Below are 27318 nucleotides of genomic sequence, written 5' to 3' on the forward strand. Positions count from 1 at the left end.
TGACCCCGGGAACCTCGACATTATAAGTCTGATGCGTAACTGTTCAGCCTTCGTGTGCGTTGACACCCTACGTGAATACCTGATATAAATGAAGCAATGATATCAAGATAGTTAGTCGCTGCAACTCGACACAACGTCCCATCAACGGCCGGTCTGTGGGGTAATGACCAGACGTTTTTGACGCACAGTGAAGCCCCTCTTACTCTGCAACTGTACTCCCACTTTACCCCGCTTCATCTCTCCTCATACCCAGACAGTACACAGTCTACAAGGACGGTATGTGGTTATGCTCACCCACCGACCATTGCGTCGAGTTGTACCGGCTGGCCAGCTAATGGACACAGGCTAAATGTGAAAAAGACGCATGTAATTACTTCTTAAAATACTGAATTGAAACAAAAAACTTCAAATCTCATAAGAATGACTGTCACAGCACCTTTTTCAGTACTCATCATTTATCTCTCACCAGCAAGGACTCTTCGCCACTGATGTGAATCCAATGTTTTTAATACAAAAATATGAGTCAGTTTAAAGGGAAAATAGTCACTTCAATAGGACTAGTCACTAGATAAGTCCTTTTCCGATTAAGATACTCTCATTCTTTTTTGAAATGTGATTAATTCAATACATTCATGTTAATTTACTGGTAGAGATTGGTGTCTTTATTTCTACTGATTGACTTTGTTGTGGCCATTACGTGTTTTTCCTTATCAACATTCTTGTGGTTCGATAAATACATTACTGTAAATGGTATTGTTCATGCACCACAACTGGAATGTCTTATCAAAACACTTGAGTACAGTTTTTACAATATTTAATTTCATGGTGTTTATTAATTTTGTTTAATGTCACATATTATTATTTACTGATCTGGTTGGAATCCTAAACTGGGTCGAAATCGCATGTTGACTTTCAATCACTGTGTGCATTTGGATGCACGGTATGGTTCAGATGCGAATAGCTGACTACCGATCATCATAAAAAAGTCTAGTAAAATTCACCCACATCGTCATCACCATCACCATCATTTCTGGCACTGCAATCCAGCCAGTCTTGGCCTCATCCAAAAAAAATTCCATCCGATCCAATGCAGACACTTTCCAGTCGGTTTAGTTGAGCATCGTTAAATCACCTGTGGAGCATTCCAGCTATCTTTGTTTCGGCCGTCCAGGTCTTCTTTTGCCCTCAGTGGATGTGTACATAGCCGGCCTTGCTGGTTACTCCTTGAGCTTTCTATACATATGGTTAAAGTTGTTTTTGTATTTTTTGTGAGGACCTTGTTCTTCGGAAACCTTACACCACCATGTTGGTCCATATGGTCTGTCTTGGAACAGCAATGGTTTTATACTAGTAAAATTTCGATTAATCAGTTTTAAATGTCCATTTATGGAGATGATGTTGGTTCACGTGTAATGTAACACGAATTTATCGTATGGAGGTAGCTACGATCCTTAAATGTAATGCTCATATCGACGTTCGCGTTGATCCATCGGCTGTCGGTTTTTAACATGAACATAAAGACACTCGCAGTGTTCGAGCTCGAACAACAAACAACACAGGATTCGCACCGAGATCGTGTGCCGTCCATACAATTCGCGTTATTTTACACGTTACCATTGGTTATACCATTGGTATGATGTGGCGTGCAGACAATTTGGCTTTATATTGCTATTGTGCAACTAATGAATCAATCATAATCAATAAAATGAAAAATGATATCATGGCTTCTAGGTCTAACTAAAGACACTATAGAACCATGATTATTAGATTTCCTTATGATCATTTGTTTCCTATGAGCAGAAAAGGCATAGATAAATGATGAGATTTCAAAAGAATAGTATAGAAAGATATTCTGGAAGTAAAAATGCTTTTTTTTTATAAAATATATGTATATATTATAATAATAATTATAATATATTGAGTGGAAAAACAACATGTGAAATCCACTTGACCAGTAAGATTCAAACCTGGACTACATACTACTAATGTTACGTTTACAATATAAACGATACATTATATCTTAAACTGAACAAAAGCAGATTTTGTATTTTCGTGTTGTCACATTTGTGTCATTAGTGGTGTGTATATAAATAAATAGAAATCAATGTGGGTCAAAGTTTGACCGATAGATAATTTTACCTGAATTGATGGCACCCCAAAATTTTTTCATTTTTGTTTATTTGTATATTTATCATCTATAATGTTTGCATACAGTGTTTTGCTTGATTGACTCTAAATACTACCTTCTGTATCAAGTGACAAAGCGTGCCACTGTTTTTACATTACTCATACATTAGTGCGTGAGTGCCAGAGTGTGAATCATAAAAGCTGAATGCCAAATAGAATTTTTTATTTTATTACTTGATACTATTTTAAATGAAATATTAGACCGTTATGCAATTACTCACCTTGCAATGATCGTCCTTTAGTGGGAGTTCCTGACTTATTATAAAAGTGGGAAGCCAAGCTAATGTATCATATCGTATTCAATTAAACTCCTGTGAGAATGTATACTTTTACTCATGTCAGGTTAAGTCTATCCAACGATCACTTACTTATAGTCAATGAATGTATGGTAATAATACATTTAACATTGACATTCTTGCTTCGGATTTAAGTCATATCAGTTTTTTTTCTTTATTTGAGTAACATGTAAAGTGCATCAAATTAAGCTTAATTAAATTTGTCAAAATAAAATTATTTACTTGTGAAAATTCATTATAATGAACTGAAAATTTTTCATTGTTCTGTGTGTGATTTTAAATTGAATAGTATCTATCTTTAGTGTTGCAACTACAACTGGAGTGTCAATAATAAATGAAATTATTGATCGGCAAGTTTTCATAGACATGATAATATTTTTTCATTAGCATGAAGTGTTGTAGTATTCAATGTGAGATTTTTGAGCCTGATAAAAGTGTAATATTACGTGTGAGTTTGACTGTGCCAGCACTATAAGTGGTTCTTTCAATTTGCTGCTCTAACTATGCTAACTGGTAAACGGTAGCAATTGATTATGTACTTGTAATAAACACCAAATATGGGTTATCTAAAAATGTGAGTCAACTAAGTAATTACTTAATAAATGTATATATTTATGTAGTCACTTCAAAATCGTATTACCTCTCATTTATCACCTTTGAGATATCTGATTATTAGTGATTCTCGAGCCTTTATCACTCTTTTTTATCAGTGTGTCAGTTATGATAGCGAGTTATTTTTCATTTTGGTTAAAAAATTAATAACTCAATGGTTATCTTAAAATTTTAAAATATACTTGTAATGTTTTGGGAAGTTTTTGAGTTTTGGTTAACTTATTACTGCAGTACAGTCGGTCCTCGACTTTCGTACATAATTGGTTTCTGAAAATGGTATGAATGCTGAATATAAAAGTAGAGCAATGTAAAAAAAAACATCAACAAGTGTATTTTAAAATATTAATTTTAAGAAATGTACGAAATCGCCGAATTGTACGAAACTATAACGTACGAATGTCGAGGACTGCTTGTATAATAAAGCATAAAATTTCAATGGTACGACTTTTGACTTGACTTCCAATGACTTCTTGCAAGAAATAATGGTTCATAAAAAAATAAAGAAGACATATAAGTACTTAATTTGAGGCAATTAATAATCGTGTTCAATTTACTTGGTAATATAAATTTTGACAATATTATTATAAAAAATATATATACCAGACAATTTATAACTTAGTTGTTTGGAAACAAGAGCTTTTTATTAAATTTACAATTTTCGAGTTAATGAGGTCGACAGCTTTTTCAGGCTTTTGGCCCATCCTCAGCTCAGAATGATTCAATTACAACAACAAATTTAAGTTGGATCGTTTGGAGAATATATAATATAGAACAGCTGTCATCGTCAATAACTTAAAAATTATTATAGAATTGATAGCCAACTGCATACAAACTCTTGTAAATAGTATTCTGCCACGGTAAATTTATGGCTTATCTATTTCTTTTATAATTCAATCTAATTATCTCACTATGGTTTGTAAAATTTTACTTAGCTTGATTAATCGAAAACGCCCACGATGGTCGAGCGGTAATATGTTAGATTCTAATGTTATTGATCTCGGGTCTTGAAAATTCATATATTTTTTCAATGTGTGTTTTGGACACAGTGTGGACCTAATAGATTGAGCAAGTGGCTAACATCCATTTCTCATAAGTAATACAACCTCCACCCCGTGGAGGCCCATATGAGGATATTAGAATTGAACATGGTGATGTAATGTCAAATGGGAAACTTTGATGAATCGATACTCCAAAGCTACTCAACAAAGCTGTATTACTCAGATAAATTATGCAATTTCTTATCTAAAAATGATCTCTATTTAGTTTTAATATAAGTTACAATTATTATGTTAGTAGCTAAATATCTTAAAACGTTAATTTGCAAAATAATCTCACCGTTACTGTGAAACTGAGAAATTTCTTTTTAAGTTAAATGCCCAATTATCGCAATGGAACTTATAACATAAACTGTATGAAAAATAATGTTCACACATTTTATCTGCTATGTATTTATCATGTAATGCGTTTATTTTTCAGCGCTCGCGGTGACATCCAACAGCCTGTTTTGTCAGCGTACGAGCGTAGCAATGGGCATGCTGGGGGAGGAAGAAGAAGTCCTGACCTGGGCCCTGCCGGGATAGGCGGGATGCCCTTACAGCAACAACAACAACCTTCCGCAGATCTCAATGATGCACATCATCAGCATCTTATGCAGGTAACACCTCTCTCAAAACGCATTGCTTTATATCAGCATCTTTCAACCAGTAGTAGGTACACATAATATCACGAGGTATGTGTATAATCTGTGCAATAAATATTAAATCAAATTTTACCATCCAAAAGTATTACGTACTTTCAATGATATTAACATATTATATTATTAATAAAACTTAAATGAATAATATGTATCGAGACTGCCAAAAATGTGTTACAGACATTAAGGCGAAAGTTAGATATAATATATTACAATGACAACACATGATAATATGACAAGTGTTCTTCTATCTATACGATGTAATAGAGCCTGTACACATACATCTGGTACAACTACCGATAGTGTGTAAATTAAACTATCGCGATAATAACATTTTACATGCAAAAGTGCTGACTGTCGCACCAATCTTATTCTTCAAGCGTAAGCGTAAGTTGAATGGATAAAATAATATACATACTTAACGGCCCACATGCTTGGCGTAGGTCAAAATGGAGCTTTTATTGCTTTTTCAAACCATGATCCTGGACATTCCTTAAACGTTGTAGATAATCTATTTATATAATTTTGAAGCCTTATTATCCTTTATATTTATTTTAAACATTTGATGACTGCATAAAGTATTTTTATTACATAAAATAGTATTCTTTCAAACCTCTCGCTCTAATGTTTTAGAATATAGTCATATTTCGGTACATGAATGTGCAGTGGTGTTAAGATTTTTTACATTAATTAATTTTTAAACGCATTTATAAAACCACTAGTATAATTTATGACGAGATAATTTTAGTAAAATATTCACGATAAAAAATTATATTGATAATCTCTGTGATCCCAAATTTGACAAGAATTAGGCATTTTATTATTCAAAAAATCGGCAAGATTAACACATTTGAAGATGATTCTAAAGATCCTAATTTATTATTATAAGCTTATTATGTCTTTGACCATTCAAATTTGATAAACATCCTACGAATATTGATTGCTTTATAATAATTATTGACCTAAGAATAAGGTAGTGTTTTTTTGAAATACCCCATTTCTTTTGGCATTCCCCAGTGGTTAAGCTACAACATACGGCCGTAGCCATAAATTGACAAACTATAATGTTCCTCCTTGTAATGTCCCCCCTTAACTCAGAAATAATATAACTTGTTGAAAGATAGGGCAAGATAAGGTAATTGCGAATACCTAATAGATATTAAATTAAAAAAATCAATCAAATAGTTATAAAATCAACTTTTATTATAGGTAATTCAGACTTGGTTGGTAATCTTTGAGATTAATCATATTTTATTACCAAGTAATAGCATTCAAATCAAAACAAATTCTTTGTTTGTACTTCTCGGTTCGTACAACTTTTGTGAGGCCACTTTTCACATAGGTACTGACAGAAGACTCTCGAAACATTTGGATTTACCCCTGGTACGCAATGATTACATCTTCCCCTACCTTCTATTGAAAGCTACCTCCCCTCCCCTATAAATGTATGGAAAAATTGAGAATCGCTGCTAATAGAATTTAAAAAGAAAAACAGGATGGATAGAATATATTAATCACCTTGTTTTATGTTATATTGTTTTAGGGTGGGGATTACCAGGTGTCCGGGATTCCTGAAGCGGAATATGGCGGACTATATCTGCCTCCCGGTGCTCAATACAACCACATGGGACACATAGCGGTAGCACCATCACAAAAATATCCACATGTATGCATGCCATAAGATAACGTTTTTTTTTCTTTATCAGCAGGTCTATTCTTAACAGTTATCACTTTAGCACGTTTCCGTTATTATCATTGGTCAAAATTTGCACGTTAGGAATTCTTTATACTAAACGTGATAAAACTGTTACTGACGGTTATTTTAATTCTTGGTAGACTTGTCGGTCAAACGGATATGTTCGTACGGCTGAACCCAAGTGGATAAGACTGAACACGAGCTGAACTAGCTCCAAACCACAGCCGACTCTATTACTAAACTAAACGCTGGCCGAACACAAGAATTTTGTATTGACATGTCAACATAACCTACAATTTTATTAGTCATATGGTTTTGGTTCCCGAACGTTGAAATGTGCAAAGTTTTTTCAATAATCATTAAACCTCAAACAATCAACTAAACCTACAATTTTGCCAGTCATATCAGCTGGAATGTTGGCGTAATTATTTTTCGAAACATCTTGCATCTCAATTCTCAATATGTAAAATTGACATACTCTGTCTCGTTCTCACGTTACATGCCCGACAGAGGCGCACTTAATATATATCACCTTTTGACAGTTCAGGCGGTTAACTTTTTTACATTATTAACCGCTGGCATACATAATGTGATAATTAATGTGATGTATTTATCGCAATTAGCTCTTTTTCGATGTTAAGTGATATGTTAGAATAAACCTGCAGGAAACTTTTTCCCATGAAATTATGATCGATGAACTAAAAAAAATTTATCAAATATAAAAATAAAGTAAATTTGTCATCTTCCGTTGATAAGGATTCTTTCTTTCGTTTTTACAAAATATGTAGATTTTTTTGAAATACATACCTAGATTTCTTCATCATTCCGCTACGTCTTTTGTTAAATTTCAAACTCTAATGCTCTCTTCCCTTACATTATTTTAACAGATGATGGGAGATGCTGGGGGTTATCCTCACTACCAGACTTATTCACACTATGGAGGCAATCCTTACGGCGCGGCGCCTCAATATTTATCAGAGGCTTCACCGCAAATGGCACAATATATGGGACAGGTATTAATAATGCGTATTAGTTAATATTTGATATTATATAAGCACAGTATTGGTTTTTTTTAACCCAATAAATAGCTATGTGACTAAATGTTTTTGTCATTAAAATTTCATTCTATTGTAAAGGTGTATTTTGTATATCATTAAATTTATTTGGTTTCCAGGAATACGTGGAGAGAGCGAGATCGCCGCCTTCTCCCAGTTCACGAAGTGCATCTCCATCTCCCGGAATGATGGGTGGAGTTCGTGTACTTCCGCCTTCCCCTAATCCCTCAGGAGCCCCTCACCACCAGCTACATGCCATGCCTCAGACCAGGTAAATTATACAGATTGTCGATTTCAAATGAAGTTAGCTACTTTCCATTATTTTTTATGTTTGATAACCCGGAGAGTGACATGAGTGAATTAACTCACATCTTGTATATTGTTTTCTGACTATTTATGTATATTTTCATTTTAGTGTGGAAATGTTCGAGAAAAACTTGAGAGACATCTTGATTTCATTTAAGTTTTCACAAATTTTCACCATTTTTAAGCATATTTCATGTTTTTAGTGATTTATTTTATTCCAAAAAAGGGTAATTCTACCTAGTAAAATTTGCCTGATAGTGAAAAAGTTAAGAATATCATCCTAGAAGTTAGTAGAACGTTTTTGAAGACCTTTTCTATCATAATATTTTAATACATTAACAATCAAATGCAGCCTTTAATATGAAGCAAACTATGGTTTTCTAGTACATATTATTTTCAATGTATTTTAGGTCATTCTATTTGCATGGCATGTGTTTTTATATTTTTAAATTAATAGTTTATGGAGATAACTGACTTTGCAAACCACATGGTAACCTGAAAAGGTTCTAATATTTAAGCTTTACCTTTGAACAATAAATATTTTACGGAAGAAATAAACAAATAAATCACATGTTCGATATATAATAGATATTTAAAAGAATTTTGACTCTTTATAGATATGAAGATGTAGACCAACTAAGCAGGCTCGTGGGATCAGAACACTACTGCGTGGCGCCCTCACCCCGACCTTCCTTAGCTGATCAATATTCGGGAGGAGGCGCTGTGGGAGTTCCGCCGCCCACCGATGGCGGCGTACCTCCTCATCAGATGCATGTCTACGGATATGTCGCCCCTCAGCAGAGTTACCCCATGCCTATGCCAATGTCTTTTAAGGTAAATACAAATTTATTTTAATTAATGCAATCACCATCAGTTGTACCATCTTTAAGATTTCTTTTCTTTAGCCATAAAAATTTCTGCTATCAAATAAAAAAAAATATATAAGAAATAATCTTCCAAGAAGTCTAAATACATATCTTATAATCTTATATCAGTTTTTAATATTTTTCCCCCTTTATGTATTCGTGTAATACATGGACAGTTAATTACCATAATTTCGGATATGTACTAGGTATTCTCCCTGGACTATATCATCATTTCTAGAATTACGGTATTATTGTACGACAACATCTTCTTGGCTACGCTTCTAGGCGCTGTTGTCTACTAAATGGGAGGAGCTTGTTAGTCTATAATGGTATTGCGGGTAAAAATGGTCGGAGCATGTTAGTTCACAGTTTTAACACGTAGCCAAAAAGATGTTGTCGTACTATAGACCACAACGTGAAATTTTGTTGTAGCTTATAATTTTTTTTTGTTCTTTTTCCACAATTAATTTATAATTTTAAATCAAGACCAGTTTCATCCTAACCAACACCACCATACAAATACTTTTGTAGTGTTTTAGTACCTAAACATGAAAAGGATCGCCACCCCTGTACTAGTAGGCGCCTCTTATTATAAAATGACTGGACTTCCTTTATTTTTATTATCAAATTATGGAAGTGTAAAAAAATTACAATTTATTTTATTTACAGGATTCACAGAACGGCTTGAGCCTAGGCAGTGCGGGCGGCCAATCCATGTATGGAGATGAAGAAGAACTACAAAAACAAATGGCCGGTATGACTATGGGTGAGTGTGCCTCTTCATCGACATTTTTTATAAATTTTTAAGTATGAAGTCAAAAGCAGGCAATGACTTATCTTATTTTGTTTTTGTAAATTGTAATACTGATTTGGTTGATGTGCCTGTTTTCCAGAAATGCTAGGAGTACAGGGTGGTGGGGGCGTAGGCGTGGATGCCCCTCGACTGCAGTGGCGCGACCCTAACCTTCCGGAGGTGATTGGCTTCCTCGAGAGTCCCAGCGCTGTGGTGAAGGCGAACGCAGCCGCCTACTTGCAGCACCTATGCTACATGGATGACCCTAATAAGCAGAAAACCAGGAACTTGGGTAATTCTCACTTTTTAATTCTTTTCATGATTTCCTTGTTCTCACTTCAACTTATTCTCTGGAAAACAAATTGTCGCCAGATGCAAAGTCATACTTGCATCTTGCATGCAACCAAAATCTGCTACTTGTGACAGCACCGCAACACTTAACCCTTAGACTGCGGCCGCCATTTTGAACGCGCGGTCAAAGCTTGGATAATTTTTAGCGTCTTCACTTTCTTCGATTTATTTTAGTGAGAATGTAACGAATATAGTTTATTTCTTGGTGCATTTGGAATAACTGATATATAGTTGATCTAGTAATCTATTTTTTAATTTTGGAATCGATCTGTTTTAGCTGTAGTGACCGTTTTAACAGATCAGTTGACTGAAAATAAATTCCCGCGAAAATGGCTCGCAGCGAAAGGGTTAATAACAGAAAGAGGATCTCAAATGATTGTTAGTAAAATAATGGACTATATTGTGGGTATTCTGAAAAATACTAGTTTTGAGATAATCGAGTTTGAAAGTTTTTATCTTAACTTTTTTTATATATATAAAAGGCAAATTCCTTTCTGCGATATTGCTTTGAGTATGACTTAAGGTAAATGTACCAATTTCCGTCACTGCTCCAATTATCGGCAATTTTAGAAGGAATTCAAAAAAATAAGAATGGCAAGACTTCTATGGTTGTAAAAATGTGTTATCCGAAATCCACATTTCGTATGCGATAGAAAGATACAAAGTTTTCGTTAAATGCTTGTAAGTACTTCGTGAAATTTGATAGTTTTCTGCCACATGTCGAGTGATTTAGACCTACTGTGATATTTGAGACAAAAGCTTGACAAGTAAGTAAACATTTCGAATATTTAGTGTTAAGCATTTTAAAACGTTTTTTAAACTGAAGTATAAGATGTATGGTTATTTTTGATATTTAAATTGTTTTTTTGCCGAAATTGTAAAATATTTTGTGTGTTTAGCGGTTAGTTTATCTAAAAATCAAGTAAATTTTGCTGCCGGTAATTGGCACCGATACGATTTGCATTTGTTCTTATTATCGGCAAAAAGCCGATAATAGGGACATGCAAACAAACTTTTAAAAGCACATTATTGTTGGATAGAAATTAAATAATTTAATATTTTAAAATCTTTTAAAATTATTTAAATATTAATTAATCGCCTGGCTAATTTTCGGCACACCAAATTTATATCAGGAGAATCAGAAATAATCTTTTAAAATTGAATAATAACTTTAAAAATTTGGTGTGCCGTTAATTAGCACATAGTGTGCCGGTAATAAGAGATATCGATCATTATGCAAAAATATTAAATACTGTTATTAAATTATTTTTGATTACACAAGTAGCAGAGATTTTAGGAAGAAATACTGTTCCTTCTTAATTTAAAACTTTTTAAAATAAAATCTAAATTATAGTTTACTTTATAAAATACGATTACAATGTATGCCGATAATAAGCATGAATGGTGCCGATAATTGGAACATTTTTATTTTAATGATGAAGAAGGTGCGAAAATTATACAGCCGGCACCCGCTTTAAAATAAAATTCTTTAATATTCTATAAACAATAATAAAAATGTCAAGTGAACTCGTTAAGTCAATTAGTGAACTAGTCCTGTCAAACAAATGGTCACTGTATTCATTATTGTCAGCTTAATCTAAACATTCAGTTGTTATCAACTTAAATTTGAAAAGAAAAGAAACTCATTGTTTATTAAAATACATAATATTAATAACGTAATTCTGTCAGTGATAAAAAAATGTCACAAGTTAGTTAAGTACTTACTAATTACGAAATTTCGTGAATAAATATTTTTTTTCACTGAAAACCATTTAATGGCTATGTGCTAAGATTACCTTGTAAAACAACATGTTTTTCACATTAATAAAATAATGGATTCTGAATTTACACGAATGACAAGTAAATGAACCCTTGATTGACATCCACTGCAATTTGTGTCATAGTACATTTGGAGTTTTTGGGTATTTCCACAACTTAAACTTTGGGTTTTGCCTCCATCAGTAAATTTGCAGGTTTTTGCCTACTTAATTGCAGTCATTAAATTTATTACTTTCCAAGAAAATAAGTAAGTATTTTGCTATTATTTATTTCTATTTATATGGATAAAAATGGCCTTTGGGACCAAATTCCATTTCGAATTACGAAATAATGAATATTTCGATTTATAACGAACTTTTTGTATGAAAAATGATTCTTGGGGGTTAAAATTGAATTGATTTATCGATTTTTGAATTATCGAGGTTCTACTGTATATATTATATTGTAGCAAAATATGAATGAAGAAAAATACAAATGTTACTTACAAAGTAATTGTTGTTCCTACATTTTTTAAACTTATGTTTTCAGTTAAGTTTTTTTAACTTTATAGAAATGTCCTGTATAAGTTTAGTTGTGCCGATAATACGAACATAAGGTGCCGGAAATTAGTACCTAAATTTAATTCAGGTGCCGATAATAGGACCAATTGGCCTTATGTTGTTAAAACATAAAAAAAATAATAATTAACTTAAAATATTGTTGATATTAAACTTTTTTATTGTTAACAATATTTGTAAATATAAATACAAAAAAAGAAATATACAAATATATTTAAGCTGAGCCTATTATTTTGATCTCATGACCACATTTTCCTTCTGGTGCCGATAATTGGTACATTTACCTTAGTGCAGTTTCGCACGCAGAATTTTGTGAATATAGCCTGAGAAGAGAGTAGCAAATGCACTAAGTCCATTTAGTGCTTTTTCTCTGAATAGATGTATGTCTTTTTGACTTATAACATAAATTATCTTCGCCAGTTTTATAGATATGACTGTGTGTATTTTTGTAGACTATAGAGCGTACTCTTAATAAGATTACCTCATCATTAAGTCAAAACAGCAAAATTTTGACTAGGTGCTTTTTCGCAGAATACCCACGATATCATATACAGAAAAAGAGTTATTCATTTGCGACAAAGCAAAATTGTATTGATAACTAACTATCAACGTTAACGCATTCTATCTATTTCTGAACGTAGATTGTCGACAGATAATGTTTGTAAATGTATTAAATGACAGTGTGAAAGTATTTGTCATTGAAAGTATTATACTCAACTGCAAGGATCACTATATCTGCTGTGTGTGTAATGTTGTATCTACAGTTTTGATAAATTTTGCCATTTTCTGTCAAATTTAAAAATATTTAATGAAATTACTGAAAATGGGAACTGTCGTAAACTGAACGTAACTGTCAGTAGGTTAAAGTAACGATGATATCTATGTATGCATATGGTCATGAGCAGCGGCGTCTGGTCTAACATCATGCAAGTACACTGCACTGCTTGCATTGCTATGAAACATCGTAAATCATGTTTTTTCTTCATAGGTTTTTAATATTATCGCTCATTTATTTTAATGCAAACCATAAACCGATGTGCCCATATTGCCAATCGGCGATAATACAAGCACTATGCACCGTATACGTCATCTTCACTGAAATCGTTTGCGCCCCGGCAATATATTTTGTTTACTTAAAATGAACCCAAAGCTTAGTATTAACTAAAGCCATTATAAAACTTATACTATAAACTTAAACCCTGCTAATCGTTTACGCCATACGTAAGTTCCAGAATACCGTGCGCCGACCGGGTAAAATGACATCATATTGTTCTGAGTAGAGAGCAATTACAGATTTGAATTATGGTTTGTTATTATAGACACTGCGACTTTACTGTTCACGCTCAAATTATGTTTAGTATCATATTTAGCAATCTCGTATGTAAAATGCCTGTTAAACTAAAAACAATAGAATTCATTATTTTCGAAATTTCAAATGGGTAAGAAATATAATACAATATCGGTAAGATATTTTGATTTATGTGTACTGCAAATTAAATCAGTGAAGATAAAAATAATTTTGGTACCTACCGCATTTCTGGAAAATTAATATTTCATTATCCTGTGTGTTAACTAAACGCGAAATGATCTCGGTTATTTATAGGTATAGAAAATTATTAATTCATGAATTCTAGTGATAAGCTAATAAATCTTCACACTATTTCACATAGTGCAGTTTCATGATAATGACAGTGTACAAATTGCTAAAGATAATGTACTTAGGTATATAGAATAAGATGGCTTAAGTTAAAAGTAAGAGGTATTTATCTACTATAAGAGATGCAATCGTTTCTTAAAACTAATCTAATAAAGATTTATGTAACTCACAACATGTTTTATTAAAAATATAAAATATACAGGTAATTTCCCAAATGTCAATAACGTTTTGTCAAATCAAAAATAACGCCGAATTGATTTCATTTTTCAATAAGGGAAGTTTCCAGCGCACCCTCAAAAATTACAATCCAAAAAATTACCGGCTGCCACTGGTCATGAGTTCGAATTATGTGGATGTATTAGTGATATAGTTAGTTATCTGGAGTAAATATTTATACAAATCATCTGTAATCACGAAACATTTGGAAAGATCTTCCTAATTTAATGCCATTCATTTTCTAACAAGTACAGTTCCAAGTTAGCTTTCGTAGTCGAGTGTGTAAGGTGCTGGCCTTTTGTTCGAGGACTCTGGGTTCAATCCTGGTGATGTCACAATATATTTATGTAATTTTGTTAAACTCTGGGTGTTTATGATAATTTCACTTCTATTACTAACTACACTACTGTCATTGGGCCTCATGGCATGTTGTAGTGTTAAAAAGAATAAATAATAAAGATAATGTATATGCCGATATATATGTTTAGAAACTCGATCCATATTTGAAACAATGCAGTTTTGACAGTGTACTAATAACTCCTTGTTTATTTGTCAGGCGGAATTCCACCGTTGGTTCGGTTGCTGTCCCACGAGAGTGGAGAAGTGTGTCGCAATGCGTGTGGAGCTCTGCGTAATTTGTCATATGGCCGACAAAACGATGAAAATAAAAGGGCAATCAAACAGGCCGGCGGAATATCTGCGCTCACCACCTTACTGAGCAGGACTCACGATATAGAGGTATGAGTTACATTCCTTAGTATCATCTCCTTTTCTTATCTCATTGTTTGATAAACTATTGCATTCCGACACCAAAATATCGTTCTATATTTTTGTTCATAAAAATAGCTTAAATTCATTTCCCACCAAATTACTGTAGACACTTGTCTTATGCCAAAGTTGAAAAATATTTTATTTATTCCAGGTAAAAGAATTGGTAACAGGCGTAATATGGAACATGTCTTCGTGCGAAGATTTGAAGCAGTGCATCATAGAAGAGGGCGCTCAAGTAATCGTATCTCAGGTCATCATTCCACACTCCGGGTGGCATGCTGTCAATCCTGGAGACACATATTGGTCCACAGGTATATTATACACTCAAATATATCAATCTATATAATATGTAGTGAATGAAAAAGAGAGTTTATACATTATATTGTGATCATTAAATGTTTATTCATATGATGAGGGAAGATAGGGCATTATAATGACACAATTAACTATCCTACAGAATGTATGGATTATTCGTTTTCAGTCTGACACATAAACTTTAAAAAAGTATCATGAATTGTCGTAAACGCAAAATAAGATTAGTTGAAAGGTTTAATAGTAATATCTTTCCCATATTGATGAATTGCAACAATTGATATATGCGTGTTACTTTGCAGTGTTCCGAAATGCTTCGGGAGTTCTGCGGAACGTAAGTTCAGCTGGGGCGGGGGCCAGGCGGCGACTGAGAGCTCTCCCGGGGCTGGCCGAGGCCCTCCTCCACGTTGTGAAGACGGCTCTGGCGCAGGACAGTATGAGCAGCAAAATCGTTGAGAACTGCGTCTGCACTCTCAGGAACCTCTCCTATAGGTACCATACCACCATTATTCGCCATGATGCAACAATTATATCGATTTCCACTTCTTAACATGATAGTGTATTCTTAGAATGTTTTTTATTAATCTAACATGCAAACTAATTTTTGTTTACAATAGATGTCAAGAAGTAGAGGACCCGGCTTATGACAGGCGGCAACTTGAAACAACACCACAAACGCAAGCCGTCGCCACAAGGTCTACGGCGCCACCCACAAAAGGTACATTAGTTGTTTTGATAATATTATAGTGTCAAATAAATAGATTTTTATATTTATGCACGGCGTGAATATATTGAAAATTAGGAAATTGCTTTTAAAGTCGTGGCATTGTGTAGAATTCGCATATATTGTTCTGTTTGTCGAACATGATGTAGTGATTATGTTAAAATGTCTTAACTAATTTATCATATCACTACATTACATCTGGAATTGCAATGCCTGCAATGGACCACGCACATGACATACATGAATAATCAAATCCCAGCAAAGTGAAAGGAAACGGAACGGAAACCCAGAAAGGAAACGGGGTATAGGAGTTAAAGTATATAAGGAAGTTTTAGTATTACACTGAAAATTTATTATTTTTGATATGATGATATTGTGTTTGACAAATGATATACGTATACGTTAATTAAGTTTTTTCAATTAAGAGAGTTGGTAAGAAGTTATCTTTTTGCTTGTCAGGTGACAGCTTAGGCTGCTTCGGCGGCAGCAAGAAAAAGAAAGAAGGTCAGTCGGGGGCGTCGTCTGCGTCCACGAGTCCACACGGCCGAGGTCCCGGAGACGTCTCAGACAATGGTCCGCACAACAACGGACGAGATGATGGTCCACAGCAGATGGCGCAACAAGTTCCCAAGGGCACCGAGACACTTTGGAGTCCCGAGGTTAGATCACACCCTTTTCTCCTCCTGTAATAATTGAAGTGTTATGGAGTACCATCAATTAATATAGATAACATTTATTGATTGACATTGGAATTCGTCACTTTACTATTCATGAATTATTCTAAAAATCTTCAGACAAGATTCTCTCATGGCTCAAAAAAGCTGTCCTGAAATATTAAATATTAATGGAGAAGTATTTTGACTCAAATATCGGAAATACGGTAGTTTTATTTTCACATTCAATATTTCTGAAGAGCAATGCCTGTGCACCGAAGAACCACATGGGGTTCGCAATTCGCAATTTACCAATCGCTGAACAAGACTAATCTTGTCGATTTAATACTAATGTTAAATATGACCAAAGCAAGTGAGTGATGATGTATGTTGGTGTGCAGGTTGTTCCATTGTACCTGGCTCTGCTGCAGCATTGCTCAAACCCTGAGACGCTAGAAGCAGCTGCGGGCGCTCTGCAAAATCTGGCCGCCTGCTATTGGCAACCCAGTATCGAGATTAGGGCAGCAGTCAGGAAAGAAAAGGGTAAGCTTTTATAAATATCGTTATGTAAGTGTTTCAGAAGACTGTGTTAAATCAGCCACTTTTCACCATTTTAATATAATAGCTATTTACTGTAATTCAAATATTGTATTGTAAGGCTGCCAAATACACCAAACTATAATTATTTTATTTATGATTTACATTTTCCAAAAAATTAAAGCTGAAATGTGTACCGGTCTTTTACGCAATTCTGATTATAAAAACATTTGTTTGAAGTTGACGATATATGAACACTGCAAATGAAAATAAAATTGCTGTCATTCGCATTACACACTGAAAAAATAATTATTAATCGAATTATACGTGGTTCTTTAAAATCATGGGAAACATTTTGCAGAGTACGAAAATGATTTATTGGTTGGTTTTAGAAGACATCCTTGCCATTGAAATGACTTCATTAATTATGGATATAATACTTTTATATAACATGCAAGAAATTTTCCTTGATAGTTGTAAAAAAAATGGTAATGGGATTAAGTACAAACTTTACAGGGCGATTTTTGACATTCTTTTTCTGATAATTTACATGAGGGGCCGTTCCTAAATTATAAAATGTGCCCAACATATCCTTGGATGAGCTTTCCACCTACTTTAAAATATTTCTATAAATAACTACAAAAACAAAAATCACATTTTTCATATATCGCCGATACATCTGCCAAAGATAAAGATGGCGACTGTTGACTATGCTGCCATGTTTTATATGCGCCAACTCAACAATTCATAAGGCAGTCCACTTTACTATTGTCCAAACTATATGATTATTTATAAAATTTACCCAATAACTTAAAACGTGTTTTTAATTTTCATGTGTGTTGTCACAGGTTTGCCGATCCTGGTGGAATTATTGCGCATGGAAGTGGACCGCGTGGTGTGCGCGATAGCCACTGCCCTCCGCAATTTGGCAATTGACCAGCGCAACAAGGAGCTCATCGGGAAGTATGCCATGCGAGATCTCGTCCAGAAACTACCCAGTGGCATTCCTCAACACGATCAGGTAACTTTATACTCTACTTGTATATTATATAACAATTCTGTATTCTGTGCCAAAGCGAATATGGCCGGGTGTACAGGGCCGGCCATACAAAAAACGCGAACTTATTCGCCTGTCTTTGAAGACAGAATGCCAGTCTGAGGCGTTAATTAAACTTGTGTTTTTTCGGAAGAATACTGGTCCAAATGGGACATTTTGCATATGATTGGTAAGTGTATAAAGATAAACTTTTATTTTTGCTAAAAAATTCACGGCCTCTCACCTACCGCCATACAAAACCTCCCGGCACAGATCAGGTTAATCATATAAGTATTATCATTCGGGCATGAATTTTTAAAATTCCTGCATTTAGGTATTTGAATATGAGACATTATCATTTTCTTTTAATGCTTTTTCTTTTCACTGCCTAACTTGTAATTTTTTTTTATTAGTTTAAAGTTAGTTTGGAGATAGAATCTAAATATATTATGTGATACACACCTACACATAATATATTTAGGTTGAATCAATTATTAGTACATACCAAATGTATATACTGCTGATTCAAATTCTGGGTAGCGAACACCTACACCAATTGATAAAATATGACAATACCCATTGAAGTCAATCTAACACCACATACATTTACGATAACTGGAGACGATTCAAACAAGCTTTTGATGATTTGCTTGAATAAAGATCTGCCATGATTGAAATGACTCATATTTGATTATTTGTTTGACAGGGCACATCAGACGATACGATAGCAGCAGTCCTGGCAACGTTGAACGAGGTAATTAAGCGCAATGCGGAATTCTCCCGAGCGCTGCTAGAAGCCGGAGGAGTAGACAGACTTGTCGCCATCACACACAACCGTACTAAATACACACCGCGTGTACTCAAATTTGCAGGTAAACAGAAAATACGCCATGAATTTAGCACTAAATACTCTAGTATTTCAATTTAATTTAATAGCATTACATATCAGATAGTTCACAACAATTGAAGCTGACGAACATCATGCAGGACGCAGGTGTCACATCATGCATCGTAATGGTTAATACCAAACATGGTGGCGTGCGTATTTACAAATTTGATAGCAGGTACCAAATAGGTCTTCAAGAGATACTCTCACAACACAGGTGTGATATTATTAAGTCTACTATATGTTGGGTGTTTTCACCAGTGTTTCTGCCTCCTGTGTTATTGACCAAAGTGCTGCCATATCAATAAATCAGATATACAAGCAGCGTGTTTTGGTGAACAGTTTTAAATAAACTTCGAATACATTTTGATTTTATATACATGAATTTTTCATATAAACTTTACTTACACGGAAAAATATTAATTGGTATTGATTATCATAGGTCAAGTGTTGTTTACAATGTGGCAACACCAAGAACTGCGCGACGTGTACCGCAAGCACGGTTGGAAGGAGGCGGACTTTGTGAGTCGTGGATCGACAGGCTCTGCCAGCGGAGGAGGGCGAGCGCCTGGATCCCCTGGAGGGGGCGCTCCGGGAGCCAACAGCACCCTCAGCCGCCCCATGGCCTCGCAGGGCGGCACTCGCTACGAAGACAGGACTATCAAGAGGACCGGAAACCAGCACAGGCATCAGGTACTTGATAGCTGTTTTCTTTAATTGATTTATTTCTTGTTGTTTTTATTTAATAAAACGAAATTTTTTTTATAGTACTTATTCCAGTTGAAAATGTCCCACTGAGGCGGACGAAACCGGTCCTAATATATTAATTAAAAGTGGAATAAGTACTATAAAAAAATTGCGTTTTATTAAATAAAAACAACAATCCAATGCAGTTCCACCATGAATTGACAGTTAACAAAATAAAAGATTTATTGTATGTAACAGTTGCTAATTAGTTTTTGCTTGAAATAGGGATAGGGGTAGGATCTGCTTCGATTAGGGGAGGAAAAGGAATACTTAACTCAATCACGCAATTAAATTAATTAATTTATGCCAGTTCAAAAAACACGTTTATTGGAGCACCAATCTACAATAGTCAGAAATGATCTCTTGGACGAGAGGGTTATCGCTGTCGTGAATCCCACTGATGGTGCTACAGCTGCCGAAGAGTCTCGTTTGGTGAAGATAACTCTGGACCATAGTTGTTGGATGTGATGAGAGAAAGAGAGAGAGAGAGCTCTAAGCGGGATGGAGCACTGAGAGTTTTTGAGCATTTGGATTTCGCTAGTCTTTCAATGTGTGGTGTTAAATTTGTTACTGAAAGTAGCAGAGAATTCTTCAAATTTGAATCAGTTATCCGCGACCTTATTTTGCTTTTAATCAATTTCATGGATGAAAATGCTTATTCACATCTATATGTCGATCCAAAGCGACATATATAACTTTTCTTAGTTCTGGGAAATGTTCACAGGGTAATGAACGCCAGAAATTAATTATGTCAGAAGCATTTTGATCTGGAAAAAGCTCATCAAATTTCATTTTCAATAATGAATTTGTTTTTAAATCAATCAGGTCCATTTGTATGTTACTAGACATCTGCATTACATTTTGTTCACTAAGTGAAAATGGGCTTATAAATGCGAGCATGCAGTTTTCTTCTTTAGCAAAATCATGAAAACGACTTTCAAATGACCCTTGCAATATCTTGATTTTTCATTCTGCTCTTTCAAGTGTGGAAATTGACTCAAATCCTCATTTTCTAACTGAGAGATGAACAGTTTTAATTTCATTTTAAATGAACTGATGCTATTTACTAATCTAGGAAATAATCCATTCTTGCCTTGTAGTTTTAAATTTAGTTCATTGAGATGGCTAATAATGTCAACTAAAAATGTCAAATCAAACAGCCAGTTATTGTCAAATAATAGTTCATTTTCCTGTTCTAAAAAATTTGAAACGCCACTACGGCTCACTCAGAACTGACCATCTGAACTGACAGTCATACCGCGTCTCACTCATGTTCTCTCTCTCTCTCTCTTTCTCATACACACACACACTTTTCACATCCGATAATTGTAAACTGTCAAAAAGGCTAGAAAGGTAAGAAGGCTGTATGACTTAAACTGGGAGCAGAGGTGTTGAAAATATGAAGATGGATTCAGTTATGGCGCCTACTTCAAAAGAATAAGTAGGCAGGCGCAAAGATGCAATGCGCCACGGCTTAGCCACCACTGTTCTAATGGATAGATTTATGAATTTACGGCAAATTTCGAATTATCTGTGCTTGTATTAATGGGTTATTCAAAAAATAATTCGTGATTTTTAAATGGCAGGGCGATGAAATACCGATGTCAGATATGAACTATGTTGAAAGCGCTGGCAACCCCAACGGCAGAGCCATGCAGCCCGGTATGCCCTCCTCTCAGCAGACGCAGCCCGGACGTTAACTCACTCCGTGCATCGCGTCCCCGTGATAAGAAAAAATGTGTCGCCCCTTAGGAAAGAACGCAGAAAAATGTGTGACGTGTTAATTTCCAACATTATTATATACAGTGGAAGTTTCCATAGGACTACTATCATATAAGTGCATTTTTTGAAATTACATGCTTTTGAAGTGTGCATTTTTTGAAATGAGAGAAGTATTTATTTATTTTAAAATATTGAGTACCTACTGTTAATTTTCCGGCAGCCGTATGACGATCAAAATTATATCAACGTGTTGTAATATATTATAAGGATAAGATCGCCGCTTAATGAATTTAAACTATGCTTTTGTTTCTATTTTGAAAAAATGACAAGACAGAGACTGACGCAGTTATTAAATTATCATTTTTTCGAATGCCCGCGATGGACGGATCCCGGCTTCTCGGATATACCTAATAATAAGACAGTGTTTGATAGCCTTTAAAACTAATTTTGTCGCAAATTTTGGACAATATCAATTTGAATGCACATTGGGCATTGGGCCTGTTCAATCGTGATAAATGAGTATTATGAAGAGATTTACTAAATTATCAATAAATGAAAACTCCAATCGGCGGGTGATTAATGTATAAACGTAATTCAAACGGGGAAGAATTCAGCACAATAGTTTTTGAAGTGTCTCGCTTCAAAGCATTCAATTACGTCGAGCGAGTGAAACCAGTTGACAATTATTTGAAATTAATTTATTTGTATTCCTTAAAATGTGATTGCATTATGGTCATGATTTTTAAACTTACCTATCGAAAGTAGGTTTATTGATATGTATTGATATGGCAGCATTTGGATTATTATCATATTTATTGTATTATTGTGCTCCTTTAGAGTTTTGGATGGTAAATTATTTAAATGCATTGGCATTTACTGTAAAAAAAATTATACATATATAAATAACTATATTATATGAAAATGTACTATTATTGTGTGGGCACACTGTAGCTGAATCGATTAAAACGAGTTTAAACTAGATTTTTAAAATGGTGATTGTTGAAAGCTTACGATTTGAGATGTTCACATGCGTTAAGTCTTTGTGTTTCAAATAGCATCCCTATTCCTTTAGACTGAAAAGGTTACTTAAAAAAAGTCAATGAATTTTCTATTGTGGTCCCAACTAGTCAATAGATAAGGCCATTATTATTTTGATAAACGATTACTCGGAAAAAAGGACTGCTCTTTGACAAGTTGAAAAAGTAATTTAAATTGAGTGTTTTTGGATAATGAATGCTAGGCTAGACATTTCAGTCATCCAACATTAGTACTTATTAATTCAATTGAAAAAAAACATAAAAATGACAGCTAATTCTGGTTTTTTGGGATGGGGATGATATTGTGAACTCTTGCAAATGTTTTGAATGAAAATAAAATTTAACGATAGGCAAATTGCTTGTATAGAAAAATGCTTTTGAGGTTAGTATAACATCTTGCATTAAGTTTTTTGAATTGCATGCAACATGTTGGAGATCTAATATCTAGTGGTCGTCTTTTTTGTCAAATTTTCAATTGTGATTGAGAAAGCTGAAATTGGTTAGTGTCAAACTTTAAACTATGGCAGCGTTTTAATAATATTTTAGGGCAGCTGAATAATCAAAATTTTCGTTATATTATTGTTGGATGACAACAATATCATTTACGACGGATGGTATTTCCTCTGAGGTATTTTAGATTTTTATTTCTTTGTGGAATAATTCCATCTGCGGCTGTAAATATTTTTTTCTGTATTCGTAATAAATATTAATTATTATTATAGTCAATATTACGCAAAGAAATATTAATATAGTGTAAGTTTTACGTGCACTCGTAGATGGGAATGTGAAAGATCTCAATTGACCGTGTTTGAAATTACTTGGCATCTTTGATGATCTGTATACATATTATACATTTTCATTTAATTATCGTTAATTTAACAAATTACTGTTGACATAGTAAAAATGCATGACAAACAATATCCACCTGCATGTGACATTTGAAAATTCTGAATATAATAATTTTCAGAATTCTCAGCATTTACATTCTCACAAACTTGAATCTGTAGAGCGGACAAAACCGAAACTACAATGACACCATATTGAATACGTCATTCCACTGTCAGGTTCTGTTCAGTAGCGAGTTTTGATTGGATACTTTCCAACTGTGGCTCCCTCTATCAACTCTACAGATAAATTTGTGGAACTGTATTTATCATTTTATTCCTTTTTTTAAATATTGTTGGACTATCAAAAATATTACATGTAAAGCAAAAATGGGTCTCGGTAACTAGTGCAGCTGTCGCATATGATTTTCATTTTACATACTTAATTTTTTTTATATTTATTTAATTAAATATTAATTATATTAAAAAAAATCCAATGAAAATTGTTCAAAATGTCAATATTATTTCTTGAACATACACACTATATTATTTTGTGTTACTTTGGGCAAATTGACTAGATGACTCTTTGGCTCTATGCTGCAACAAAATACAATTGATATATATATAATATGTATACATATTGATATAATTTCATAATAACTAACATTTGCAAAAGGAAAGAAGGATATTTTAAATATTAAATTAAATAAATCAAGGAGTCTTTAATTTTTATTATTATGTTTAAAAATATTATTTAAATGTTCCAAAAAACAGTTGTCATATTATACATGTTTTAATTATTTAGCGGTTAGGAGATTTGTCAGCCATAAATTTAATAATAATAATAATAGTATATTAACAAGTAATTGCACCATTTTCATCACCCACACCTTTAGAAGTTTATTAAAAAGTTGATAATTTTTTATATTATATTTTTATTCAAAACACACCTAAGTTGACCCTCTTTCTAAAACAATTCAACTATGGATACATTTATGAGAGGAAAATAATATAATACCATATACCGAGAAATCCAATTTGAAAAATATCCCTTTTCATTGATTTGTGGTGTCAGGTTTCATTCTGAGAGATATAATATTTTTTTTGTGAGATGTTTAGAACTTCCATTTACATTTCAATCTTAAGTATAAACACCTGATCCGTGGGCAACCACTTACTTACATATTGTATTAATTGCTGTCGACAACAGCCATTGGTCAAACACATGTAATATAAGCATATAGGAAGGAATGGAGAGTTACAAATTATATGTGATTGAATTAACGTAAGATCGATTCTGTTGTTTCACTTTCAACATCACTGATTTTTCTTTGTTAACCGTGGAAACTAATGTTTGAAGACAAGTGATATAACTCAATTTTATTGTATTCAAATAAATACATTTATATGCGTATACAATGTTTTCTGCGCTGAGTAGTAAAATCACCAATGGTGTATACTTGCATATGCCGTTAAGATACTAAATTCACGACAGCAAAGTATTGATAGCATTATATTTTTAAATATTAAAAGTCAATTTTTCACTGATAACATGTTCTAATAATAATTTATAAAATAAAATAACCAATCCTCTTCCGATCGATTGAGACGCAGGCAATATGATATTGGTCCTAGAATCATATAATATTAACTTAATCATAGGAAATCAAAGTCTGAATTTGTAACATTTTTTAATACTTACAATATTATTGATAAAATAATTTTGTTTTCCCCGAATATATCTATGTTACTTTTAAATACAAGAAGGTTTGAAATATGCTAATGACGAAATATGTGTGAAGCGACATCCTTGTTTCAAATTACCACAATATTATGATCATTTCGATTTATATACTTTCACTTTTTGTTCCATATGAAACTTTAAAAAATTTATCAATTTTTCCATAAAACATACCTGTTTTTTTTATTTTAATGTAAATTTTTGCAGTCAATATGACGTGGTTATTAATTTTTGCAATACTAAATAATTAAAACAAAGCATTGAAACAATTACCGAGAGAAAGTATGGTAGCGAGAAAGAAAAACCTTCTACAGATTTCCATTTGTATATTGTGAAATCTTCTTGTGTGTTATATTTTATATAAAGATTAATTATTTCTCTATGGACTACATTTTTACTATCGTATAGATGTTTTCTGTTACACTTGCAATACTTTAATGTGTTTAAATGAAAGGCACGTGACTTTGACTGGCCTAAAGAGTACTTTGTGATATTTCTAATAGTTTATATTGGCTTATTTTTACTTTGGGGGTAAAGTGTTACGAGCGATATTGTAATAATGAATATTCATAGAGAAATTGATTAATTTCACCGTAGACTAATAAACATATTTATATATCACTAGAGAAATAAAGCAGATATTGAAATTGCTAAGAATATATTATTATTTATATGTAAATTTTACATTATTAATATTATTATGATGTATATGAAAATGAACTATTATTAAAACGAAATAACTATGTCCAGTAGTATTATCATTCATTATAAAACACTTAAATATTAATTATATGTTATGATATACACATGTAATTTATCTTTTACAAACAAATGCAATTATATAGTTAATAATCACAATCACAATTGGTAAGTTTAAGATTTCCTCTATACTCCAATCTGCGAGACTATTGTCGAAAGTCGATTTCGGGAATTTGTTGGCGTGCAGCAAATTATAAATATTCAATAGTATATATTTACCTCGTAATGAGCAAAATGAAACAATTTTAACACAGCTTTTCAAAAAAATTAGTATTTTCAGTTATAATATTTTTTACTGTGTTAATTTTATTTGTTCTTTATTGCTAAAATTTATAGTTCACAATGTCAAAATGGCAGCTACACAAATCCAAAATCTCTTATTTATCCCAATTCATCATTCCCTCATACTAAATAACTGATTGAATTCTCTTCTATTTTACAACTCAATTTAGACATACAACTACATTCATTCTATTTTTTTTTTTAAATATTACGTTTTTTACTAGTAAATGATATCAAAAAGTAGAATTTCAACACACATTCTCTGACATTATTCTTGTTGTATTTATTGGTCATCAAATTAATCTCATGAAGAAAATAAGAAAAACACTTTCAACTAGATTTTCTATTTATGCATATTCATATACTATACTTAGCATTTTGTGATGGTGTTTCTTTTCTAGATATTTAGTATACATAAATAAATAATATTATGTAAATTATATTTCTTGAAGTGCAGCCAGCCATTAGGTTTTAATTATTTAAACACTTAATTTAAAGTAATAGAATTGCATTGTAATTATAATTATATTTTTTATATTATTATTTTTTTATTATTTTTAGTGAATATAAATGATAGTAATGAAATATAGTGGAAATTATGTTTTTTTTGTTTATTGAAGATTTTTTTTATGATAAGCAGATACATAAATATTAATTGTAAAATTTTATATTATTTCTTTTATATAAATGATTTTTTATTTGAATTATTTTGTTTCATTTATTTTTCACACTACCTTTTTATGATTGACAGATACCAGGGCACACAACATCAGCCTTCACACCGGACAACACCGTTTGGGGGTTAATGTCAACATTTATTGTGTAGGACTTCTTAAAAAAACACAATTTTCAGATAAATTGCTGGATTTTAAATGTTTTTATTTTATGACACTGCAAACATTATAATTTTAAGTTTTTACGTCTATCTTAGAATTGTGTAATTAATTGTAGATACACTCTTGGTATTAAAGTCTTATATCCATGACTACTGCAATAGTCAACACTACATTATCTTCACAAATATTCAGTAGGACAAAATTGGAAATTAACCAATGATAAATCTGTTTTCCAATTTCTTAGCATCATAGCCCTTCCAATTTCCATAATCCAGTCAGCTTCGTATAAATTATAAGGTCAGGCAGTATCTAAAAAGTTAGCTTAGAAATAAAACAACCTGCAGATCTGTTCCAACTACGTAACTAGATAACATTCAATAACACCAT

The 27318-nt window shown here is 32.9% G+C and overlaps 1 protein-coding gene across 2 annotated transcripts in view; it reads left to right on the plus strand.

Moving 5' to 3' along the window:
- Positions 1 to 22738, plus strand: part of p120ctn (adherens junction protein p120) — a 29360-nt gene extending 6622 nt beyond the window's left edge. The window contains exons 3-19 of one of the 2 annotated variants that reach the window (XM_085953962.1): positions 4572 to 4749; positions 6332 to 6454; positions 7372 to 7497; positions 7659 to 7810; positions 8463 to 8679; positions 9381 to 9477; positions 9605 to 9796; positions 14621 to 14802; positions 14987 to 15146; positions 15450 to 15639; positions 15765 to 15865; positions 16331 to 16530; positions 16926 to 17067; positions 17910 to 18082; positions 18804 to 18969; positions 19426 to 19676; positions 21317 to 22738. In XM_085953962.1, coding sequence (XP_085810088.1) covers positions 4572 to 4749; positions 6332 to 6454; positions 7372 to 7497; positions 7659 to 7810; positions 8463 to 8679; positions 9381 to 9477; positions 9605 to 9796; positions 14621 to 14802; positions 14987 to 15146; positions 15450 to 15639; positions 15765 to 15865; positions 16331 to 16530; positions 16926 to 17067; positions 17910 to 18082; positions 18804 to 18969; positions 19426 to 19676; positions 21317 to 21430 — 2764 coding nt within the window. In that variant the 3' untranslated portion in view covers positions 21431 to 22738. The remainder of the gene's footprint in view (positions 1 to 4571; positions 4750 to 6331; positions 6455 to 7371; positions 7498 to 7658; positions 7811 to 8462; positions 8680 to 9380; positions 9478 to 9604; positions 9797 to 14620; positions 14803 to 14986; positions 15147 to 15449; positions 15640 to 15764; positions 15866 to 16330; positions 16531 to 16925; positions 17068 to 17909; positions 18083 to 18803; positions 18970 to 19425; positions 19677 to 21316) is intronic. The other variant, XM_085953963.1, reaches the window with a different exon arrangement.
- Positions 22739 to 27318: the final 4580 nt, after the last annotated feature.

Source organism: Rhyacophila brunnea, unplaced genomic scaffold (assembly GCF_057557595.1).
Source record: "Rhyacophila brunnea isolate RB1 unplaced genomic scaffold, BYU_Rbru_1.0 scaffold_4, whole genome shotgun sequence".
Classification (NCBI taxonomy): domain Eukaryota; kingdom Metazoa; phylum Arthropoda; class Insecta; order Trichoptera; family Rhyacophilidae; genus Rhyacophila; species Rhyacophila brunnea.